General features: G+C 37.7%; 1 protein-coding gene across 2 annotated transcripts in view; it reads right to left on the minus strand.

The window, feature by feature from the left end:
* Positions 1-23,223, minus strand: part of NMD3 (NMD3 ribosome export adaptor) — a 31,145-nt gene extending 7,922 nt beyond the window's left edge. The window contains exons 1-10 of one of the 2 annotated variants that reach the window (XM_039241988.1): positions 23,159-23,223; positions 22,485-22,540; positions 21,475-21,609; positions 18,543-18,639; positions 11,422-11,502; positions 10,573-10,701; positions 10,210-10,300; positions 3,550-3,628; positions 2,517-2,613; positions 613-730 (exon numbers count right to left, since the gene is read on the minus strand). In XM_039241988.1, the coding sequence (XP_039097919.1) occupies positions 613-730; positions 2,517-2,613; positions 3,550-3,628; positions 10,210-10,300; positions 10,573-10,701; positions 11,422-11,502; positions 18,543-18,639; positions 21,475-21,609; positions 22,485-22,528 (871 nt within the window). In that variant the 5' untranslated portion in view covers positions 22,529-22,540; positions 23,159-23,223. Of the gene's footprint in view, positions 1-612; positions 731-2,516; positions 2,614-3,549; positions 3,629-10,209; positions 10,301-10,572; positions 10,702-11,421; positions 11,503-18,542; positions 18,640-21,474; positions 21,610-22,484; positions 22,541-23,117 lie in introns of both variants that reach the window. The other variant, XM_039241987.1, reaches the window with a different exon arrangement.
* Between the last annotated feature and the right edge of the window lie 2,585 nt (positions 23,224-25,808).

A 25,808-nucleotide genomic window follows, 5' to 3' on the forward strand; every position in this document is an offset into this window, starting at 1 on the left:
GCTTAGTCAGTTAAGTGTCCGACATCAGCTTGGGTCATGATCTCGTGGTTTGTGGGTTTGAGCCCCATGGTGGGCTCTGTGCTGACAGGTCAAGCTCGGACCCTGCTTCAGATTTTGTGTCTCCCTCTCTCTGCTCCTCCCCAGCTTATGCTTTATCTCTCTCTCTCAAAAATAAAAATTAGTTTTTATAAAAGGAAATGTTAAAAATTATGTGATAATGATGAGATTAGTTAAAATTTATATTTAAACTAAATGTTTTACTGCATTACTAAGAAGTCAAATGTTCCAAACTTTGAAATATTTGCTAAACGCTAAACTTGGCAATGAACTTAAGTATCACAAAAATTAAATGACATAAGTCAATTTCAGTAAAAATATATGAACTAGAATTAGTAAATTTTTTAAAGTTCACAGACTTGTTTCTCCAAATAAAAAATATAAGGTGTTACTAATCAAAAGCTTTAAAAATGCCACTATTTTGTAAGAACTAACTTGCAGTAAAACTCCCAACTGTTTTGCATAACAAATATTACTGAGAATGTTTGATAAAATTAATAAATTATTACTGCTTGCTGGACAAAACCGTCAAGACAAATATTTCCTAAAACTCACCTTGAAGGGTATTTGGATCTATGAGATGGATGGCGCTAGTTACTCGAATACACACACAAATCTGGTTCATATTTCCCAGGCTTTGTGCCAGTCTCGGAGACAGACAAACAACATTATCCTAGGCATAAGAACTAACAGTTAGAGTGAAGCAAATCCTAAATAACTATCTCCAATAAACACTCATCCATATAAGCCTGATCCAAGTGTATATGCCCAAACCAAAATGTTATTTTTAATTCTATTTATCAACAAAGAGCCTAAAGGAAAGAATCAAATCTTAGAGAAAAAGAAAATAAGTTATTCTTAAGATGGGAATATCTATTGTAATAAACATGCTTTAAAAGTATTTTTTCAGATCTTATTCACCAAGCTATTAAGTTTATTTCAATTTTACTGAAGTGTGAATGCTTACTGCTCCATGGTAGTACAAAATACATTCTAAAGTATTATAAACAGCAGGAGAGTGACTTTCTAAATCTACTTGTGATTTCTTTCAAATTCCATAAAAAACAAATTTCAGAGGAGCCACATGTTTCTTCTCTATCATGGCTACATGCACCAGTACGTAATCAAAGACTTAATGCCCAAAAAGCACATATGTCCATGTATACATTAGAAAATATTATCAGCAATGTAGTTATCTGTTTTTAAATTGTATTAAAATACAAAAGGGATCTGGATTATATTTTAAGCTGTATTCATAATCATAGTCTCCTCCACTGAAGGAGCATTCTATGAATCCCTAATAGAACCTAGTCCAGTACTTTGTTTTTAATTTAGTAAGTCTCCAAATATTAATGAAAATACTCTTTGACATTGTGTAAAAATATTCACTATCTGGCCTTTTACAGAAGTTTGTTAACCCTGTTTTGCATTTTTTTTTTTTTTTAAAGTAGCCTCCATGACCAACGGCGGGGGTGGGGGGGTGGCTAACTCACAACCCTGAGATCAAGAGTCACATGCTGTACCAATGGAGCCAGCCAGGTGTACATGCTGACCCTGTTTTAGGCTATCATTTCATCCTTTTACCACATACTACACCATAAATTAGTGAAAGTATCTTTATAGATTTAGAATCATTTGCGTAGGCATAAATCCTGGCTTTTTCATTTTGTAGTTATGTAACTCTGAGCAAGTCATCTAATCTCCCGAACCTTCACTTTTCTCATGTTCAAAATGATGATATGATTTACTTCAGTTATAATGGGATGTGAAAAAGTGAAATATACTCAAATATATTAACTTTATATGGAATGGTCACAATTAATTATGGCACTTATCATTATTAGTTGATACTGACATAAAAGCTCCTACATGGTAGAGACCTTTAACACATAATCCTTAATACACTGCCTTCTATGTAGTAGATTCTCAGTAATTATTTGTTGAATTTTAATACATTTATATTTTTGAAGCAGGGTTTTACTTTAATGCAATGAAATGAAATGATAATCTACACTTATTCAGATGTTTTTAAATCACAAAAATGATTCTATCATCTCATTTTCACCATACTGTTTAATTTCATCATGCCAAAATCCATTTTGCGCACATTCTACAAAATGGTTCACTGATACTTTTTTTAATGTCATTTCCTGTATTCAAATTTTCATAATACTTTTTGTGTGTCTACTAGGATCACAAATTTTAAGAAATATGAACATTAAAAAACTTCAACTAGGCCTTTTAATTAGTACACCAAAAAGATGGGTATGCCAATTTACAATTTGAGCATGATTATTTTTTAACATCTTTTTAACATGATTGCGTATGTCACAAAGGAATCCTTTAAAAGTTACTCTAAATTTTTAACCAATCTCAGAAGAAACTCAGAAGTTATTACATATAAACCAATTAATTACTTGTACTCTTTTATAGACATGAATTAAATGAGGAAAAAGTACCTTGCAAATTGGAACAATTTCCACAGAAAAAGTGCTTTTGTAATTGTATGTGTTACTGTGGATATCCTGAGAGATCAGTCTCTGTGAGGCTTTGTGTCTGTTAAGAAACAAAGTTTATAATAATATAAAACCAAAGGTCCCTACTTATACAGTCTAGGGAATATGAATTTTTATCAAATCAAATCATCACTGTCCAAGGTCCGAAACAGCTTCCTGATGCCTGTATTATGGCAAAGCCTAATTTCATCCACTTACACTTCAAAACCTTCATCAATCAAACTGTACTCTACCTCTTTTCAATTTTATCTACTCAAAACCTCCAAAACATGCCCTTGGCTCAGACCAATGTAGTCTATATATAGTATCCATTAAAAGCCACACTAATGTCCACCACAAGTTTTTGTTCACACTAATCTCACCTTTCACCATACTCTACTTCTCAAAATTTCCCATTTTAGGAGCTTCAGGCTTTCTTCTATCATAAAGCTTCTCCCCAAAGCCCTCTACACCCATCTTTCTTTTGTCTTATTTAAATACATTCAATCAAAGGTTTAGCACTATACTACTTATCACAGGGTGAGGTCTAATTCCCAAAGAGATTCTTATATACTCTTTGGCTAATAATTTCTTTAAAGTGGTTAGTGCAACAGATGCTTACTAATTAGGTAAGTACAGCTTACTACAGCTATTTTTTTTTAATTTTTAAAGTTTACTTTATTTATTTAAGAGAGAGAGGGAGAGAAAGCTGGGAAAGGGCAGAGCAAGAGGGAGAGAGAGAAGAGAGAATCCCAAGCAGGCTCTGCCTTGTCAGCATCAAGCTCAACTTGGGGCTCACTCTTAAGAACCATGAAATCATGACCTGAGCCAAAATCAAGAGCCAGACACTTAACTGACTGATCCACCCAGAAGCCCCTTCGACTACAGTTTTAAATATTTGAACATAAAAGAGAAGCAGTCTAAGCCTGAAGAATGGATGTGACCTACATCCATTCCCAGATCCTTGGACTTAATCACAGTTAGGTTCAGAACATACCTACAGGGAACTGTACACTGAAGAAATTCTACCATCTTCTGAGCATGCTGTTTTGAGGAATAATAGAAATCCAGCCCATCTTTAAAAAGAAAAGAAAAGGAAAGCCACGTGAAAATCATTCTGCAAATAAAATTTTCCTCTACTAACATGACTATATCACAAATTAAATGTGTAGTGAACAATTAAATTATCAGAAAACACTAAAAAATATTATATCATATCAATTAAGACTCACTTAACAAAAAGATAAACAAATAACAACAAAAGAAAACAAGATTCACAATTTTAGGGGCACCTGGCTGGCTCAATCAGTTAAGCATCCAACTGTTGATTTCAGCTCAGGTCATGATGTCATGGTTCCCATGTTCAAGCCCCACATCTGGCTCCATGCTAACAGAGTGGAGCCTGCTTGGGATTCTCCCTCCCTCTCCCTCCCCTGCCCACCTCCCCCGTGTCAAAATAAATAAATAAACTTTAAAACAAGAAAACCAACAACAAAAAATGATTCACAATTTTAATTTTAGACAAAGTAAAATTCAAGGTCTAAAGAGGAGAGAAAAACACTGAACAGAAGAATATTTTTCTATAATAAATAATCTACCAAGAAGATAATAGGATGCATCTAATAACATAGTAGTGAGATGCAAAAAGAAAACTATAAAAAAGGAAAAAAAGAAATTTATAAATGTTAACACATGTACAATCACTGTGGGGGACTAGTATGAGACTATCAAAACCAAAATGACCAAACAGACTAAAAATAGGAAGGATACATAGAACTTGAATAATTAACTATCAAGGTTGATTTAACTGACATTATAGAACACAGTACCAAGAAAACATATTATTTTCAAAAATTCATAGAACATTCATAAAACAATCAAATACAAATATTTTTAAGACTTCAATCAATTCTAAACATTATAAATTAGACAATATTATCTGATCACAATGCAGTAGCATTAAAAATAAGCAACAAAGGGACAATGAAAAGCAGACCTACCTGCTATGAAATGTTTACAGAGATCTTCTTCCAAATAACTCATCTAACTAGGAAACTGAAATAACTCAGAGTAGACAAAAAAAAAAATTGAAGATGAAGAAGATAAGTTGTTGGGAACATATAATTCCCAATTTGAAAACTTGGTAACTTTAAGTAGTCAAGACAGCATGGTACTAGCACAGGATAGATAAACAGGTCTATGGAACAAAGTTGAGAATCCAAAAATAAACTGGGACATTTATGATCAGTTTATCTTTGACACAGGATCCAAGCAATCTGCTGAGGAAAGAATGGCCTTTTCACTAGGAAAACAGGATATCCTCATGGCAAAGGATGAAACTGGACCTTTATTTTACACCATACACAGAAATCAACTCAAAATAGATTAAGGAATCAAATATACGACCTTGAACTATAAAACTTCCAGAAGAAAACAGAGGGAAAAGCTTCATGACACCAGTCTGGGCAATGATATCATGGATATGACACCAAAAGCACAGGCAACAAAAACAAACTGGGACTACATCAAACTAAAAAGCTTCTCCACAGCAAAAGAAACATCAACACAGTGAAAAGCCAACCTACAAAATGGGAGAAAACACTTGCAAAGCATATATATCAGATAAGGAGTTAATCTCCAAAATATATTAGCAACTCCTATAACTCAATAGCAAAAAAACTAATCCTGGTTAAAAAGTTTAAATTTTTTAAATGGACAAAGAAACTATATAGACATTTCTCCGAATAAGACATACAAAAATGGCCAACAAGCATATGAAAAATGCTCAAGGTCACAAATCATCAGGCAAATGTAAATCAAAACTACAATGAGCTATCACTTCCTACTCTTTAGGATGGCTATTATCAAAATAACAACAGAAAACAAGTATTGATGAAAATATGGAGAAAAGGAGCTTTTGTATACTCCAGCAGAAACCCAAAATAGTGGAGCCACTATAAAAAAATAGCGCAGCCACTATAAAAAAATAGCATGGAGGTTCTTCAAAAATTTAAAAATAGAACCACCATATGTTCCAATAATCTCACTTCTAAGTATTTATCTAAAAGAATTGAAATCAGAATCTCAAAGAGATATCAGCATACTCATGTTTATTGCAGCACTATTCACAGTAGCCGAGGTGACAGACATTTGGATTGCTTCCACAACAGAGGAAAACATAAAATGTGTGTGTATATCCAGTGGAATACTATTCAGCCTTAAAAAGGCAGGAAATTCTGCCATATGCAACAACATGGGTGAACTCTGAGGACATTATATTAAATCAAATAAGCCAGTCACAGAAAGACAAATACTGCATGATCCCACCTATATGAGGTACCTAAAATATTCAAATTCATAGAATCAAAGAGTAGAATGATGGCTGCCAGAGACTGAGAGGAAAGGGAAATAGAGGAGTTGCTAATTAATGGGCATAAAGTTTCAGTGAAGCAAGACGAATATGCTCTAGAGATCTGCTGAGTAATACTGTATTTATAGTCAACAATACTGTACTATATACTTATAGTAAGTATATAAGTATATAAGTAAGTATATAGTATATATAAGTATATAAATATAAATATATATAAGTAAATATAAGTAAATAAATAAAGTATATATAAGTATATAAATAAGTATATAGTAAGTAAGAAGAGGGAATATTTTATGTTAAGTATGTATCACGATAAAAAAAGATAACATTTTTGAAAAGATAGGCTCTGGGTTAGGAGAAAATATTTGCAAATCATATGTGTCATGAGGAGCACCTGGGTGGCTCAACTGGTTAAGCATCTGACTTCAGCTCAGGTCATGATCTTACAGTTCATGAGCTCAAGCCCTGCGTTGGGCTCTGTGCTGACAGCTCAGAGCCTGGAGCCTGCTTCAGATTCTGTGTCTCCCTCTCTCTCTGACTGACCCCTGCTCACTCTCTCTCTGGGATATAAACACAAGATTAAAAAAATTTTTTTTAAAAGTTAAAAAAAAAAAAGGAAGTCAATGTATGCAAGAAAGGAGATATTTCAAATAAGTAGAAAAGAACAGATTAACCTATGACTCTAATTGGTTAAGACTAAAAATCTTCCAAAATAATTTACTTTTAAAAATGTAACTGTGTGAATATAAAAAGCTTTCCTATGTTTGGCACAAGTTTATAAGCCATAGCTCTGTAACTATGAAATAAAAGATTTAAATGACAAAAGGCATGTGACAATGCAAGAAAGGATCTGCTCTCTTAGGCTCACATTCAAATAAATGCACACCAGCTGTCTCTAAGCATACGTACATAATATACACATACACACAATGGGATTAATATCCAGAATAAGACACAAAATTAATGAGGGAAAAAATAGACATATTGAAAACAGACAATTCATGTAAGACATAAACATAAATGGTCAACACATATATAAAAATATTAACCCTCATTAGTAATCAAGGAAATGCAAATTAAAACAAGAAACCATTATTTTACCTATTAGAACAGTAAAAATTATAAAGGCCAATACAATTTTATAGTGTTGGCAAGTGCTGAGACTATAAACTGGCACTATTCTGAAGACAACCTAGCAGTGCATGTAAAAATTTAATTGCATACTCCTGTCTAGTCCATTTCTTTAATTTTTTTAAGGTTTTATTTATTTTTGAGAAAGGAGAAAGACAGAGAGCAAGCAGGGGAGGGACAGAGATGGAGGGAGACATGGGATCTGAAGCAAGCTCCAGGCTCTGAGCTGTCAGTCCCAATGTGGAGCTCGAACCCACAAACTTGAGATCATGACCTGAGGTGAAGTCAGATGCTTAACCAACTGAGCCACCCAGGCACCCCGTCTAGTCATTTCAATTCTTGAACTCAATCCCACAGAAAACCCACCACATATGCACAAACATTAGGATATTTAATATAGTGCCATTTGTAGCAGCAAAAAATGGAATATGTTGTAGGCCAATTAATAAGAACTAATTAAATATACATTGATTAATGAATATACATTCACACACACAGTGATTAAAAATAATGAAATAGGACCACATTCAATGACATGGCAAGGTTTCCAAATACATTAAGATGGCAGGTCACAGGATATTATGGAATGATACCCCATAAGGGGAAACAAACGTTACCACAATTTACATACAGAGCACATTATTTTATGATCTTGTTTTACGGGGCTACCACTGGGGATAACAAATGGATAAACAGGACATAGAGGTCTTTTATTCATATCTATCTTTGAATTTTTAATATTAAGATTTTAAAAACAAAGTTACAAATAAACCGCATACAAAAAATTTATTTAAATCAAATCAAGAACTAGTAGGGGAAAAAAAAACCAGATTAAAACCTGTGGATGAACAAAGGGCTGTTAAATTTGCAATATTTGGGTTTTGAAAACAACTGCAAAAGTATGACCCAGAACTTATCCAAGTCTTTTGCTACAAAACATTTCTGTGAGTACATTTCCGTCATAGTGATGAAAAATTAATAGTGTTTTTGCTCTCTTAACTAGAATATTTGATCTCCTTGTCCCCCAGAAAGTTACTCAAAACCAAGTTACTCAAAACAATGATGTGTTTTTGCCTGGTGGCTAACCACAAACTGCCAAGCACTATGTTATATGGGCAGCAAGGTACATTACCTACAGTAAGTATTCATTAAACTGTGTTGCACCAATTTAGACTATTAACCTTAAATCTATTGGTAAAGCATTGAGGTCAGACACAAAGCTTAAAAGATGTTCTCCAGTTGATATCACTACATATATTCTTCCCCCCATGTAAGGACCCAAGACCACACTTCTCAAAAGTACTTCTTCAAGACATATGAGATATAAGTAACAAATCAGTTAGTAACAGTGGAACTCACAGTTTTAAAATGAGGAGTATGATATAAGAATTGGTCATTCCTTGAAGAACAGGTATCTGTAAGCCTATACTTTAGAGACTAGGAAAACAATATACGTACATGTTCACCTTTAGCAAGAAACTTGAAGAGTCTGCCTAAGAATATTTATGTTTTCAGATATGAACAGACACTTCTCCAAAGAGGACATCCAGATGGCCAACAGACACATGAAATGATGCTCAGCATCCCTCCTCATCAGGGAAATATAAATCAAAACCACACTGAGATACCACCCCACGCCAGTCAGAGTGGCTAAAATGAGCAAATCAGAGGACTCTAGATGCTGGCGAGGATGTGGAGAAACGGGCACCCTCCTACACTGTTGGTGGGAATGTCAACTGGTGCAGCCCCTCTGGAAAACAGTGTGGAGGTTCCTCAAAAAGTTAACAATAGAACTTCCCTATGACCCAGCAATAGCACTGCTAGGAATTTACCCAAGGGATACAGGAGTGCTGATGCATAAGAGCACATGTACCCCAATGTTCATAGCAGCACTCTCAACAATAGCCAAAACATGGAAAGAGCCTAAGTGTCCATCAACGGACGAATGGATCAAGAAGATGTGGTTTATCTATACGATGAAATACTACATGGCAATGAGAAACAACGAAATCTGGCCATGTGTAGCAACATGGATGGATCTTGAGGGTGTTATGCTGAGCAAAATAAGTCAGGCAGAGAAGGACAAATATCATATGTTTGCACGTATAGGAGGATTAGGATGAACTTAACGGAGGACCATGGGGGAGAAGAAGGGTAAAAATAGTGGGAGAGAGGGAGGGACGGAAACCATGAGAGACTCTTGAATGCCAAGAACTGAGGGCTGGTGGGGGTGCGGGAGAGGAGGAAGGAGGTGATAGGCATGGAGCAGGGCACTTGTGGGGATGAGCACTGGGTGTTATATGGAAACCAACTTGACAATAAACTATTTGTGAAAAAAAAAAAAGGAATATTTACGTTTTCTACTATCAATTAGAGAAATATTCATCCATCATCTCTAATGTATATCAACAAAAAATGCTAAGACAGAACATCCTCTAAGGAGCCATTATGAAATGATACAAAAAATTTTCAATTCCACCTTTAAGATATATATCATTTGTATATCAAAAACAGAAATATTACAAGGGAGCATGGGTTGCTCAGTTTGTTAAGCATCAGACTTCAGCTCAGGTCCAATCTAGCAGCTCATGGATGGGTTCAAGCCCCGTGTCCGGCTCTGTGCCTACAGCTCAGAGCCTGGAGCCTCCTTCAGATTATGTCTCTCTCTCTCTCTGCTCCTCCCCTGCTTGTGTGCACACACTTGCACACATACACTCTCTCAAAAATAAACATTTAAAATTTATTACAAAAGAACTTAAAAATCTCAAAAATAATTTTCTTCCAATCAGAAACTGATCTCTGCATAAAGCAAGATTTCGATGAATTTTCCATCATAGCACTTTACATTATATTGATGCAGCTACTGGCTTACTCATCTGGTAGCTACTTAGTGTAAATTTAAATTAAAATAGAAATAAATAAGAATTTAGCTCCTCAGTTGCACCAGATACATTTCAAGTATTCCGTAGCGATACACAGCTAGTGGATACCATAATGGACAATGCAGATAAAGAACTAAGATTTTTTTCCTTCCTAACAGAAGAAACTGTTCTTTTGGACAGTACTAGTCTAGATATTGTCAATAAAGAGACTTCTTACATTAGTTGAACTAAATTTTGACATCATTTCAAATGCTTTTGAATTTTAACTCACCATGAATTTCTTTGATACGAAGTGTATTCTGATGCATTCCATATTTCAAAATCAACTGTTCCAGATAGTAGAAAGTTTTTTTGTGCAAAGTCTAAACATAAATGCATCATTAGATTAATATACTAATGCAAAAAAAAAAGCCATCTATAGATATAGCACACTGACTTTTTAAAACAAAACCACCTCTAAAGATGGTCTAAAATGTGATAGTAACCACTTTTAAAGGTGAATGTTCCAGAAACCTAGACCATCCCTGGTGCCTGAAGGATTTGAAAAAAAAAAAAAGGAGGTTTTACTAACTGTTAATAACTGACAAAGATGAAATACAAGATGCGGATTCACTCATCATCTTTTTGTCAATACCTTTTGCCTCACTTGAACCACAGCCTTCCAGAAATCTTTAGCTTCTACTCTGTGGCAATCTCCACACATCTGGGGCTGAACAACATAATCCACCACAAACACCTGCTGAAGGATAGCACCATTCATCACCTGTTAAGTGGGGAAAAAGAAAAAAAAAAAAATCACACCCCTTCATTCTTTACTTTTTAATAACATTTTTCTTAAAAGAAAATAATACTTCATATTTAAGAACCTTAGTATTTAAAGTTACTAAGGGACGCCTAGGTGGCTCAGTCAGCTAAGTGTCCAACTCTTGATTTCAGTGCAGGTCATGATCTAACGGTTTGTGAGTCTGAGCCCCGCTTGCCAGCGCAGAGCCTCCTTAGGATTCTGTCTCTCTCTCTCTCTCTGCTCCTCCCCCAGTTGCTCTCTCTCTCTCAAAATAAAAAAATAAACTTAAAAAATCCTTAATTTAATTGTTACCAAACACGGTCAATCATCGGAAATTACCTGGGCAGCTTTTAAAACATAGATTTCTGGGTGTCACATCCAGATAGATCCAGTTGGATTCACTTAATGTGAACTATTATGATGACTAGCCAAACCTGAGAAACACTGTCTTAGCTCATGCTTTTACTTCAGTCTTTTTCCTAACGTTGAAAAGATTACTTTAACCCACTAATCATTAGCAATGGCTGTTCTTACTAGCAACCTGATCATCTATGCAGACGACCCAAAAGAAAACCAAAGGTTAAAATTAAGAGTGTAATCTTTCCCTTTTAAGCTATTCAAGCCAGAAGGTAACTTACCGATTATCTCATTTTCACTACCTACCTTTTAGACGTGCTGAGAAAACTGTGTATAGCTTACCTCTTTCTGAATAGTCAGTTTAACTTTAAGTCTTTTAGAATGGGGCTCGGTCCAAACAAAACCTGCATCTACAAGCCGCACCTTCAAAAGAATACGAAAAAAAAAAGAAATATAAATTCTCACCAGAGAAAAAAGATGAAAGAACTCATTAATAAATAGGTTTCATAAAATGTTTAAGGAATCTGTGATTGGCATCACTACTCAACATCACTAGGGAAAAAAAATTATCGTTAAAGGTATGGCAACAAAAAGAGCAAATAAAAGGACAATTTAGTGACTTCATCATTTACTAGAAATCTCATGAATAAAAGTTTCTAGCTGGATTATTCTCTCTATATTCAATACATTGGTTTTTAAAAAAATCATTAGAGGGAGTCTCATGTTGAATACGGAATCCATAAAGGTAACTCACTGCTAAATCAGCAGAGGCCAAAAAAGTTTTCTGTATGTAAAGAACTGAATGTAGCTCAATACATATAAAATGGGTGTTTTAAGGGAAACTGGAACAAAAATGGAGGCTGTTTCAATAATTTGGGCATAAAGTTCAGGTGACCCGACTGAGGTGCTAGAAATAAAAGAAGAAAGACTTAAGAGTTATTTAGGAAGATAAGATTTATAGAATTGAGAGATACTGGGTACGGGAAGGATGAAAAGAAGATTGTAAAATGACGCTCCAAGTATCCAACGCGGGCATCTCGGTAATAACTATTTTTCTGAAACAAAGGACAGGTTTGATGAAGAGAAGATGCTACATTTGGTTTCAGACATTTAAGTTTAAGAGCGTTTATCTATGAGACACCCAAATGAAATTGTTCAGTGGATAGTTATTTGGTTTGGAGTTCTATGGAGAAAACTGAGCTGAAGAGAACAGATTTGGGAGACATCAGTGGGCAGATAATGATTTTATCAACTCTGTCTGATAAGAACTAGACTAGCTAGCATAGATGCAGCACTCCAGAGTAAAACCTTCCTCATGACTGGTTCCTCTAAAGCAAAACCTAGCAGTCAATAAGCCACACCAGGTACAGAGGGTGACAGGCAGCTTTTAATTCCATCTGCAAAGGTCCAGAAGGCAGCCCAAAGGACTGCCCTTCCCTCAGCTTCCAACCTCATCCACAGGAATGGAGAGAAGACCCATGACACCTATTTCAACATTCCCTAACAGCCTCACCACACTATCAGTCCTCAGACAATCAGAACTGATCAACTTAATCAACTTCATTGGGACCTTTCTCCTTCTTTACAACATTCTCAGACATTTCAGCCACTCATCTCCCACACTCCAATTTCCATATAGTTCCACATATTCCCTATTTTGTCCCATCTAACATTCCTCCCAAAATTTTGAACACAGTGCTCTCTGGAACTCAACATTCACTAACAACAAAACCTCCCAAATACTCAATCTCTTTGCTAAACATTCCTTTCACTTTCTAGATCTCCTCATTATATATACTGCTCCCCTGCAGCTAATTAAGGACTAATTGTTTTTTTTTTTTTTTTTTTTAAATTCCTATCCCTGGACCAAGAGCCAGACAGGTGTCCTTCTTGTTCCTAACTGCTAATTCCAAACCACCTCCCTGCCTCCTCCTCAAATACACCCAGTTTTGAATCTGAAGGCAATGCTACCCACTCTGTTATAGTCATGTTAGCCCCTGGGTCACCTCTTCTCATTTCCAAAACACTTTAGCTCCTGGTTCACTATTGCTGTTTCCAACAATATTAGTACTTGGTGATTTCAATATCCTTACAGATTATCCCTATAGTACTCTAGTATCTCCATTCTGAGTTCCTCTTACAAGATCTTGTCTTAACTTCTCTCTCAGCTATTCATATCCTTTTACAAGTTTTACCAGTAACTGAAATCCCTCCAAAATCTCAACTCCAAACATCCCATCCCCCACTTATCTTTCCAGCTCATTTGCTCTAGTTACTGGGCACCAAAACCCCTTCAACCTATTGCAACCTACAATCTATTCATCCTATTACCTTATCACTATCTCTCATGCTTCTTTGTCTACTCACTTCCATCATATCCTAGCTTAATTTCAAGATCAATCATCAAAACCATTGGCATGAATACACTCAATTCCCTTGGTTCCTCTCTTACTTTACGTTAGTCATCTGGCTGAATCACAATCTGTTAAATTTGGTATACTGCCTGCTCTACACCTTACCTGTACAGCTGTTGGGGCTAGAGAAGAATCACACATCATGCTAGTCTTTAAATATTTAACAGTAATCTTTGTAACCATACAACATCATTCTAGTACATTCTTTCTCCCATTCACTGGAGGACTATTTCACCACTTCTCCTCTATCCTCAAACATCTAATAGTTTTCCCCTCATAACTACTGGCCCGACTTATGTTTCTCAATTAGAAAAGTAATAAAGTTTTCCAGAAGCTCCCACTTACCATTACATTCTCTCCTGTTACCACAGATGAACTGTCCTTGCTCCTACCAAGACCACCTTAAGATGCCCCATTAGAGAGCAGAGATACTTGTTTTGTTCCACAAAAATATTCCAGGTTCCCAAAATGGTGCCTGGGAGAGAGTAAGTGCCAAATATTTATTGATATTCTTCCAAAAGTATGCTATATCCTATCTCATTTCTACTCCTCAAGGGCATGCCCCAGCCAATTATTCTGTCTCTGTGCAGGTTCACAAATTTATTCCTCTGTACTCTACAACTCCCAGATATAGCTTATAAATATAACATCTCACATCTTGAGCAATGGGTCCCTGCTACTTATTTCCCTCTACCCACTGTCCCATGTTTCCTTTTACAGCAAATCTCAAAAAAAAAAAAAAATCTATGCTTGTTACTCCCAATTCCTGTACTATTCTCTCATTTCCATTCAAATCAGGCCTTTTATCTCTACCACTAAAAATAAATTGCTTATTAAAGTCATCAGTGATCTTCACATTGCTAAATCTACAGAATTCATGGCTTAACCCATTAACTGTAAATTACACAGCCAATCACTTCCTTTGTAAAATACTTCCCTTGTGTTCCAAAATACTACACTCACATAATTTTTATCTATTTCATCTAACAACTCCTTTTCAGTCTCCTTTGATTTATCATCTTCCCAAGCTTTTATCAGTAAAAGATGCCAGGATTCAGTCTTCAAATTTCTTCCCTTCTCCAGCTAAACTCCCTAGGAAATATTCAATTTCACAGCTGTAAATACCATCTATATCACAAATTCATTATCTCCAGTCTGGACCACTCCCCTGCTGATTTATCCAGCTGCCTACTATTTCTACTTCCATGTTTAATGGACATCTAAGTACCACTATGAAATAGCTCGAACCTCTCCCACCATGACCTGCTCCTCTTGAAGTCTTCCCTATCTCACTAACAGCAACTCCCTCCTTCTGGTTGCTCCAGAATCATGGATGTCAAATCATCCTTACACTCACCAATCACATACACACATCCAGCTTCATAAGTAAATCCTACTGACTACCTTCAAAGCAGACCCAGAAACCGTCCATTTCTTACCACTTCCACTACTGATCCAAATACCACCATTACTCATGATTACTACAATCACTCTCCAAAGGTGCCCACTTCTACCTTCACCACCTCCTCTCTCACATGCATACTAAACACAGCAGTAAAGGATCCTGATAAAACATAAATCATTCATCTTACTACTCTATACTATACCTACTATACCCATTACATTTAGAGTAAAAACCTGACCTTCCATGACGTTCAATGATTGCTGTTTTCATCCAACACTACTTTTCCCCCCTCATTCCACTCTATCCACACAGGCATGCTCCTGCCTCTAGCCTAACACTTGTTTTCTCTACCCAGAAGTCTCTTCTCCTCCAGATTTCTGCACAGCTCCCTCTCATACTCAAATGTCACCACTCTATTTCACTTACTTGTTTGCATATAGATGGCATACAATGCCAACTGCTGTGGTTAAATTGCAACTCTTACCTATGTAGTTCCTTTCTCCTTCCTAGTTTTTCCTTCCACAGAATTTAGACCTTTTAATATATTGTGTAATACCTCAACTTATTTTGTTCAGTGCCTACATCACACACTCCCCTCCAATTAGAATAAAAGATCCCTAGGGGCCCCTGGGTGGTTTTGTCAGTAGAACATCCAATTTTTGATCTCAGGATCAGGTTATTGAGTTCAAGCCCCACACTGGGCATCGGTTTACTTAAAAAAATAAAAACACAGAATAAAAGTTCCCTAAGACAGACATTTTTGTCTCTGCTATATCCCCAAGACCAAAAGCAGACTGGCACAGAGATGACACTTAATAAACACTGCTGAACGAACTAATGAATTATTAAGGCTCACCAGACATTTGACAAAAGCCTGAAAACCAGAAATACAAAAGTGAGACCAAGTTACAGAAAAAACTGACTCCAGAGACAAATTAGGAGAACAGAAAGAAATTTTTGAAAAAGTTATTATTAAATCTTCAGAAAAATTCGACAGAATGCATTATTGCTGGTAGGAATGTAAATCAGCACAGTAACTATGGAAAATAGTATGGGCCTCAAAAAATTAAAAAATATCAGGGGTGCCTGGGTGGCTCAGTTGGTTGAGCGACCGACTCTTGGTTTCAGCTCAGGTCATGATCTTGTGTTTCATGGGTTTGAGCCCTGCATCAGGCTCTGTGCTGACAAGTGTGGAGCCTGCTTGGGATTCTCTCTCTCTCTCTCTCTCTCTCTCTCTCTCTCTCTCCTATGTCTTCCCTGCTCTCTATGTCTCTCTCAAAATCAATAACTTAAAAAAATTTTTTTTAAATTGAAATACCATATAATCCAATAATGCCACTATTATTTACCCAAAGGAAAAAAAAATACTAACTGGAAAATATATATGCAGCCCTGTTTACTACAGCATGACTTGCCATAGCCAAGATAAAGAAGCAACCTAAGTGTCCAACAGTAGATGGATGAATAAAAAAGATGTGCTATATACAGAATGGAATTATTACACAGCCATAAAAAGAATGATATCTTGGGGCACCTGGGTGAATGATGTCTTGGGGCACCTGGGTAGCTCAGTTGGGTAAGCATCCTACTCTTGTTTTCAGCTCAGGTCATGATCTCACGGTTTGTGGGTTTAATCCCCACATCAGGCTCTGCGCTGGCAGCGCGGATCCTGCTTGTGATTCTCTCTCTCTTCTCTTTCTCAAAATAAATAAAAATAAATAAAAATAAATGAAAAAAAATGATATCTTGCCATCTGCAGCAACATGGATTGACCTAGAGGATACTAAGCTAAGTGAACTAAGACTGAAAAAAACAAATACCATATGATGTCACTCATATGTGGAATCTAAAAAACAAATGAACAAACAAAAAGCAGAATCAGACTATAAATACAGAGAACTGACAGTTGACAGAAGGAAGGGGGCTGTGGAAGCAGGCAAAAGGGAGAAAGGGTAGTCGAAAATACAGCTTCCAGTTACAGAACAAGTCATAGGGCTAAAAGGTACAATACAGATAATATAGTCAATTAAACTTTATTAGCGTTGTATGGTAACAGATGGTAGCTACACTTGTGGTGAGCACAGCATAACATATAAAGATGTCAAATCACTATGCTATACACCTGAATCTAATGTAATATTGTATGTCAATTTATATGCAAATTTTTAAGTTTAAAAAATTTTTTTTAAAAAAAGAACTGAATGCATCAAAAACATTAAGACTTTGGTAAAGATTTTAGAACTTAAAAATATCACTGCTGGGGGAGCCTGGGTGGCTCAGTCGGTTAAGCGTCTGACTTTAGCTCAGGTCATGATCTCATGGTTCGTGGGTTCGACCCTGTGCCGGGCTCTGTGCTGACAGCTAACTGAGAGCCTGGAGCCTGCTTCAGATTCTGTATCTCCCTCTCTCTCTGACCTTCCCCTGCTCACACTGTCTCACTCTCTCTCTCTCTCAGAAATAAATAAAACATTTAAAAAAAAATTTTTTTTAAATCACTGCTGCAACAACAAAAATCAATACAGAGACTGGAAGACAAAGCAAAGGAAATCACCAAGAACACAGGAAAAAAAGACCAAAAGATTAAAAACATCCCAAGGAGAAGAGGACAAAATTTTAAGCCAATAGGGTCAACATCTGACTAATAGAAACTCCAAGGATGAAAAAAAAAGAAAACAAAGGAAAAAATTTCAAAGAACTATTCCATATTATTTTATCAAAGCTTAAAAGAGAATCTGAAGGGGCGTCTGGGTGGCTCAGTCGGCTGAGCGTCCAACTGGGTTTCAGCTCAGGTCATAATCCCAGGGTCATGGGATCAAGCCCATTGGGCTCTACGCTGAGAGCATAGATTGTTTCTGCTTGAGATTCTCTCTAAAATAAAAATAAAATAAAATAGAATCTGAAGACTTTCAAACCGAGTCCATTTCAATTACAAACATACCTTGTGTCAAAGTTTAACACAAAGACGACTGGAAGTGTTATGCAGAGAGGTAAAGTGGACTAAAATCCTATTTGTTTTTTGGAGACAATGATGCACTGACTTTAAGTAACAGGTATAAATATTTTCTTTCTAGAGCACTAATGAAAATAAAAAGAAACTGACTACTAGAGCCCTAATACTATAACCTCCTATATTATTTTAGCAATGGTATTTTTTTTTTTTTTTACGGCTTTATTTTTCATTTGCGTGAAAGAGAGGGAGAGTGTGCACACGCACAAGCAGGTGAGGGGCAGAGAGAGAATCCCAAGCAGGCTCCGTGCTTAGTGCAGAGCCTGCTGCAGGTTATGAGATCATGGTTATGAGATCAAGACCTGAGCTGAAATCAAGAGTCACACACTTAACTGACTGAGCCACCAGCTCAGCAATGGTTTTATATAAATATTTTCAGAAAAAACTATTGCACATAAGAGGCTGGCTGAATGAAAAAAAAGATTTTATATTAAATCTTTTAAAGCAAAAAGATTTTCATTTCCATAAAAAAAAATAAACGGACACAGTTTTGTGGTAGGGTGCTTACCAACAGTAACATTTAAGTTATTTTTGGAAAATCTACTCATAGGATTTTCTGAAAATAAGAGATATCTGAAAATAAATGTAAAAACAAAAGCACATACCTACAAAAACTGATTTTAACTGACAGACCTACCTTACTCAGAGGAGCTTTGATTTTTTTCAAACACAAAGCAAGAAGTTCTCTGGATTCTAATGCACACTGTATCCAAGTTCCTGGTGGCTGGAAATATCTGAGAAAGAAAATAACACTGAAATCCAGCATTTCTCAGGAAAAACAAAAATTTCAATGTGAATCTGCAGACAATCCACTGACTATTAATGATATAATAATATCCAAGGTTGATATGAAGCACTTAACTCAAATATATTTAATAGTTCCAGAAAGTGTTCAATTAGATCAGCAGCTTTAGTTTAAAATGTGAAATCCCAAGTATATTTGAGAAAGCCATTCTCAAATAAACTCTTAAAGAAGTCTTAATACTTCAGGGGCACCTGGGTGGCTTAGTGGTTGAGCATCTAACTTCGGCTCAGGTCATGATCTCATGGTTTGTGGGTTCGAGACCCACATCGGGCTCTGTGCTGAAAGCTGGCTGGGAGCCTGGAGTCTGTTTCAGATTCTGTGTCTCCTCTGTCCTTTTTTTTTTGTCTTTTTTTTTTTTTTTTTAATAGTTTATTGTCAAGTTGGTTTCCATATAACACCCAGTGCTCATCCCCACAAGTGCCCTTCTCCATGCCCATCACCCTCTTTCCCCCCCACCCCCATCAGTCCTCAGTTTGTTCTCAGCATTCAAGAGTCTCTCATGGTTTGCCTCCCTCCCTCTCCCCAACTATTTTTCTCCTTCTTCTCCCCCATGGTCCTCCATTAACTTCCTCCTAATCCTCCTATATGTTCAAACATATGGTATCTGTCCTTCTCTGCCTGACTCATTTCACTCAGCATGACACCCTCAAGTTCCATCCATGTTGCTACACATGGCCAGATTTCATTCTTTCTCATTGTCATGTAGTATTCCATTGTATAGATAAACCACATCCTCTTGATCCATTCGTCAGTTGATGCTGACCCTCCCCTGCTCACGCTGTTTCTCTCTCTCAAAAATAAATAAAAAACATTAAAAAATTTTTAAATAGAAGTCTTAATACTTCAAGCACCAGCAAAGAATTCCAGTGAGAACCGACACAGTAAGAAGCTACACTCTGAAAAACAGGTAAGAAATCATCTTAAAGTGGTATTAGAACAGTTTAAAATAAACCTCTAAGATGCTTGAGAACTACTAACTTCTCACACACAAAAATGATAAATTAGTACCTCATACTATGTATCAATGGTAGTTCAGACTATTCATCTATTTCAAGTCCATTTCCAAATTTTAATATTTTTTTTTTTTTTTATTTCTAGGAGAGAGAGAGAGAGAAACAGCATGAGCAGGGGAGGGTCAGAGAGAGAGGGAGTCACAGACTGAAACAGGCTCCAGGCTCCGAGCTGACAGTCAGCACAGAGCCCGACACAGGGCAAGAACCCACGAACCGAGAGATCATGACCTAAGCGAAAGTCGGACGCTTAACTGACTAAGCCACCCAGGCGCCCCCATTTCCAAATTTTAAATTGTAAAACTCGTTACTAAACCTTACATAGAACCTTATTAAATTAAAACTTAAATCCCTTGTGCACAAGCTTTAAGATTTTTAACCCAGCCTACTCAGGACTTTGGACAGTACCAAGCACATAGTAATTGCTCAATAAATATCTGTTAAATACAGGGGCGCCTGGGTGGCTTAGTTGGTTAGGCGTCCGACTTTCGCTTAGGTCATGATCTCGCGGTTCGTGGGTTCGAGCCCCGTGTCGGGCTCTGTGCTGACTGCCAGCTCGGAGCCTGGAACCTGTTTCAGTCTGTGACTCCCTCTCTCTCTGACCCTCCCCTGCTCGCGCTGCCGCTCTCTCTCTCTCTCTCCTAGAAATAAATAAAACATTAAAAAAAATTAAAAAACAAATCTGTTAAATACATAATACTCTAAATATGTTATGTGAATGCTTGTGTCTGCCATGATTAAGTGCATATTCTGATTTTCACCCTTAAAGTTTCATTCAAAACCCTTATATAGGTCCGTTTGTAATAAGCATGCTTCTGGAGTCAGAAAGGGCTTCAGATATCAACTAACAAAGCCCTTTCATTCTGATGATGAAATTAAGGTTCAGACAGGTTAACTGGCAGAGTTTCAAAAGGCTAGTTGTGAGAAATCCAAGACAAACTAGGTCCCCTGCTTCTTTGTCTAGGGCTTCTTCTATTCCACCATGTTTTCAATAGCAAATATCTGTAACTGATCAAACCTTGTTACTTGCCAAACCTGCAAACTGTAAATTCCCTAAAATAGTACAGAACAGTCTGTTTTGGCATATATGTACATTTTAAGTATTTTTCTCAAAAGACAGTTTTCAAAATCCTAAAGGGATTCATAAGCCACCTTCCCCAGTCCTAAAAAAGTAAAGAACCACTACCGTCCTAACCCATGTGGGAAATCACAGGCAGTTAGTTTTATATGGGCAGTGTCACTGGGCAGTTTTGTGTTACTTGATAGCTTACTACAGTCATTTAGTTACAGGGGGATTTTAATAGACTTTTTAAACACCTTGCTAAATTACTTAAAACATTAAAACTTAAGAGGCTTTAGCATACATGGCTTCTGGTGACTAAAATGAAAAAAAAAAAAAAACCCAATGATAATAACATTGTGTCCTTAGTAATCTGCTTTCACTTACCCTTATGAACATCAACTTGTGTCTATTAACTGTATACAGCAAACCTATTAATCCCTAACAAGGAAAAAAATTAAAAAGAGTTAAGCGCCTTTTCACTAACTTTACCAGATTAGCAGGGCAAGCTAGAAGCGTACATTACAAAACTGCAAATCCTAAAATCCTTGGCAACACCAACATCAATAAAAACTGAATGTCAATTACATGCACCTTATTCTACGTATGTGGGTGTCATCTAGCATATGCCAGTGGCTCTCCTGTATACTAACCTCAACTGTGAGTAGGATGAAACAGTAGACACCATACATACCTCTGACACTGCTTGCAGAAAGACACGCAGACCTGCTTCGGAATGCCTTGGCTGATGTCTACTTTACTTCGCAAACAGGCCACACAAATATTGGCAGGATTTGGGCTGATTGGGACACCACACTCGCAGCACAAGCTTAAATAAATAAAGCATAAATTTTTCACGTTAGCTTTCATAAATGCACTGGTTATCAAACAAAAGCCTTTCAAGTTAGGCCATATAGCTCTGGTTTAAAAAAAACAAACTGGCAGAGCAATCTTCAAAGATGCTATAAAGTATCACCTTGGAATACCGTGGCAAAAACAAAAAACGAAAACAAGGACGGCTATTACTCCAAAACCCCTCAAGATACGGTGTTGTTCAAAAGCTCTAGAGAGTGTAAAATCATTTCTAATCATAATCATTGGACAGCTTTATAGTCCAAAGACATTTTTTAAAGATGCCAGGACAGGACTGCTGAAATGTAAGCCTTCACCCAGAGCAGAAAATTTTTCAACCATATGTAGTGATTCAGCAAAATGCACAGGCATCTTAACTCTAGGAGTACTGGGGCAGAAAATGTTTAGGAGCCACTGATGTCCCAAAGAAATGTTCTAGAATCCATAATGTTCAATATGGTAGTGACCAGGCACATGTGGCCACTGAGGACCTGCAACATGCCTAGTATGACTGAAGAGCTTCATTTTTAATTTTCTTTCATCTTAGTTTCCTTAAATTTAAATATTAGCCACACATGGCTAATGGCTAACACATGGGCAGTGCCAATCTAGAAGAATGTATAGACAATGTTTTAATACTCTTAAAACGAGTATTTACCACAATAAACTTTCCAACTAAAAATGAATTCGATTTTCTCAAGAAATAAAGCATTTCCACTTTCCCCACTTAAGATGAAGAGTTCTCCCATTGAAAAAAGGGGAAAAAAAAAAAAAGCTTTCTTCACAGCGAGTTTCAAAGACTCACTTTAGCATCTTTAAATGTCAGGGGTTGGGGGGGAAGGAATGACTCACATGTGTCCAGGGGTGCGGTCGGTGGATTCCGTCATATACTCCATGTTTCTGTACACCTTGAATTCAAGAGAGAGAATGAATCGTGGGATTTAAGTCACTTGTCTATTCACCTCTATACAAATCTTCCTTCTCTGAGTAAGTCAGACAAACCTCATAAAGCAGCAAACAAGAACCAATTCCCTCTGGCAACTCTGTAAGAAGTAACTTCATACCAGAACCAAAAGAGTTCCAGAGTTTCCCAAACGTAAGACCCTGAGCCATTAACTCGGCAACTGACTGCAAGCATCACCACCGCGCCAACTCCTGCGAGTCGAGGAGGCCTCCCACAGGGCCGGGGCCGCCACCTGCACCCTCACGCCCGCAGCGACGGGCCTCGGACCCGCGCCGCAGAACCCGCCGGGGGTGCCCACGGCGTGGCGGGCCACCCACCCGGACCCAGCACACTGCGGGTGGAACCTCTGGGGGCTCCGGGCGGAACCTCTGGGGGCTCCGGGCAGGCAGCGCACACGCGGCACACACGCGGCCCGAGGCCGGCCGGAACTCGGGGAATCCGCCCCACTCTCTCCTCAGGGACCACGCGCGACAGCAAGTCGGGTCTCCGCCCACAATCTACTTAGCCCCTCTGGGACAGACCCAGTTTTGCGGGAAAACTGCGACAAAACAGTCCCTGACACCTCTCGAGCGGCCACCACAGCGAAGTCCAACACGGCGGAAATCTCGCGAGACAAGAGCTCGAAGTCCCGCGGGCTGATAACGGTGGGTTAAAGGAGCGGGTGGGGGCGGAGGAAGGGGAGGGCATAGGCGAGCCGCGCGGTCGGGGCGGGGCCTGGAGGCGGAGCAAGGGGAAGGGGTGGGGAAGGCATAGCCTCTCTGCGGCAATAGTGGCTGGGACTTAGACTTTCCAACTCGTTTACTGGGTTATCGTCCTTCCCGATTTCCCCTGGCCAGAGTGCACTCCAAGCTAACCTGGCCCATGTATATAGATCACGTTTTATTTTATTTTATATTTTATTTTATTTTATTTTATTTTTTTAACGTTTTATTTATTTCTAGGAGAGAGAGAAAGAGAGAGAGACAGCGTGAGCAGGGGAGGGTCAGAGAGAGAGGGAGTCACAGACTGAAACAGGCTCCAGGCTCTGAGCTGGCAGTCAGCACAAGCCCGACGCGGGGCTCGAACCCACGAACCGCGAGATCATGACCCAAGCGAAAGTTGGACGCTTAACCGACTAAGCCACCCAGGCGCCCCTAGATCACGTTTTAGATATCCTGATTGGGAGCTTGCTTGCTTCATGGTTAAATAATTATATAAAAGTTATCTGTAAACAGTACCACAATACACAAAGAAATTAAATTACATCGAAGGTGGCGTGTCTCTTTCGTTCACCATCATATGCCTAATGCTTGCTACATCCTAAATTCTCAAATGCAGATTTGTTGAATAGATGAAAGAAAGAAACATAAGACAATTATTTGTGAAGAAGCCTATGTTAGTTTTAGTCCACTATTAGAATGTGCTTCCTAATAGCACACTTCATATCTCCTTACGACTTTATACCTGATCTTAGAACTGCACAGACCATGGCTAACCAGTTTCTCATGACAGAATCTCAAATATTTGGAGAGCACATTTTTTTTCTGTCTTCTCACCCCAAATTTCAAGGAATAAGCAAGGTCATGTAATAGAAGGTGTTCAAAAAAGCCCTCTCATTTCTTGCCTGGGTTACTTAAGTAATTTCCCATTCCTTCCCCGTACTCCCAGACTCCAACCTATCCTTCTAAAATGCAATTCTGATTTTGTCACACTCTCCTGCTTTTAATCCTTGGGTGATCTCTGATAACCTTCTGGTAATTTCCAATTTCTTTGCATAGAAAGAAGACCCTTTAGATCTAATCCTGACATACCCTGTCACATTCCCAAGCATGTAGCCATACAGGCCAACTGGCAGAGCCTACCAGGAACTAGTCTACCTTTGCTTGTGCCTGGGACAATCCACCTTAAAGATTAAGCTCAAGTATCCTATATTAGTTTCCTAATGCTGCTGCTGCAACCAATTATCACAAATTTTACGGCTTAAAACAACACAAATTTATTATCTTACACTTCTGGAGATTGTAAATCTAATAAAGATGTTCCTCCTTTGTGTATGGTCCTACGACATTTTTGTAGAAGGTGTATGCCTCTATAATAGTGCAAACAACATTAAATTGGATCATAAACTTTCTACTCTGCATGTTTCACAGATTCAACTGCTGGTCTCATTCTTCTCCGGATTCCCTGCACCTAGCCCAGTGCCTGGGGCAAAACAGACCTTAAATATGTGTTGGTAAATTAATTACCCATTTGATATGCATAACAACTCTGAAGAAACAACCTAACCCCCATTTTTTTCCATTCCTATTGTCATTTCCCTTAAGCCAAATACCACTAGCAGTACAACTGCAGTTAAACAGATTGTGTCTATTATTCACTGAAGTGAATGCCAACATGCCATGAGGAATCATGGAGTGTATCAATAGAAGGGTGTCAGAAAAAAACCTATCGTAGAATTTGGGCTTTCATTAGGTAACTTGAGAGAAGGTCTAAGAGAGCAGGTCTGCTCTAGATTGAACGCTGTCAGGAAGCCGGGGTAATTCTATAAATGGATATCTCAACAAATCTTATGTATGGAAATAGAGGCAGAAAGCTGCAATTAGTAAAGAAGTAGCAGTTACTCATCTTGGCCAGTAGAGGGGGTATTTGGTATTTTCTGGGTGGCACAGTGACCTTGTATTTATCTATGGTTATACAAAATTATACAGTGACTTTGCTTTGTCTCATTATGGTGTGGTGTCTGAGTAACCTTGTCAGAGGTTGGTATACTGTGAAATTGCTTATGTCTAAAAGGAGAATAAAGTGGGTTACCTGTGAATACACAGGCCAACTTCTGAATATCAGGGGCTGGTTTTTTCTTTCTCCATACACTCCCTTAATACCCTATTTTATTTGGTACCAAATGCCACAGTGCCAGGCTTGTCAGGCACTGAATATACAACAGTGAGCACAACACGACATGGTCCCTGCCCTTGTGGAACAGATAAGAGTGATATCCCAAAAGATTATGTAATTTGCTGAGAGTTCTATAGCAAGTAAGTGGTAGAACTGGGACCTGAATTATAATTAATCTAAATGCACCCATGCCCTCACCACCACACCAGGCTACCTGCCTTTCTGAGGTTCAGGTCATCTATTAATAACAGGCCCTTTTTTTCTTTTAAGAAACTTTATTTTCCACCAACCTTATTTCCATTTCTGTTTAAGAGTCTGTGGAAGGAGCAACTTAGGAT

Source organism: Hyaena hyaena, unplaced genomic scaffold (assembly GCF_003009895.1).
Source record: "Hyaena hyaena isolate Hyena2069 unplaced genomic scaffold, ASM300989v1 scaffold_203, whole genome shotgun sequence".
Classification (NCBI taxonomy): domain Eukaryota; kingdom Metazoa; phylum Chordata; class Mammalia; order Carnivora; family Hyaenidae; genus Hyaena; species Hyaena hyaena.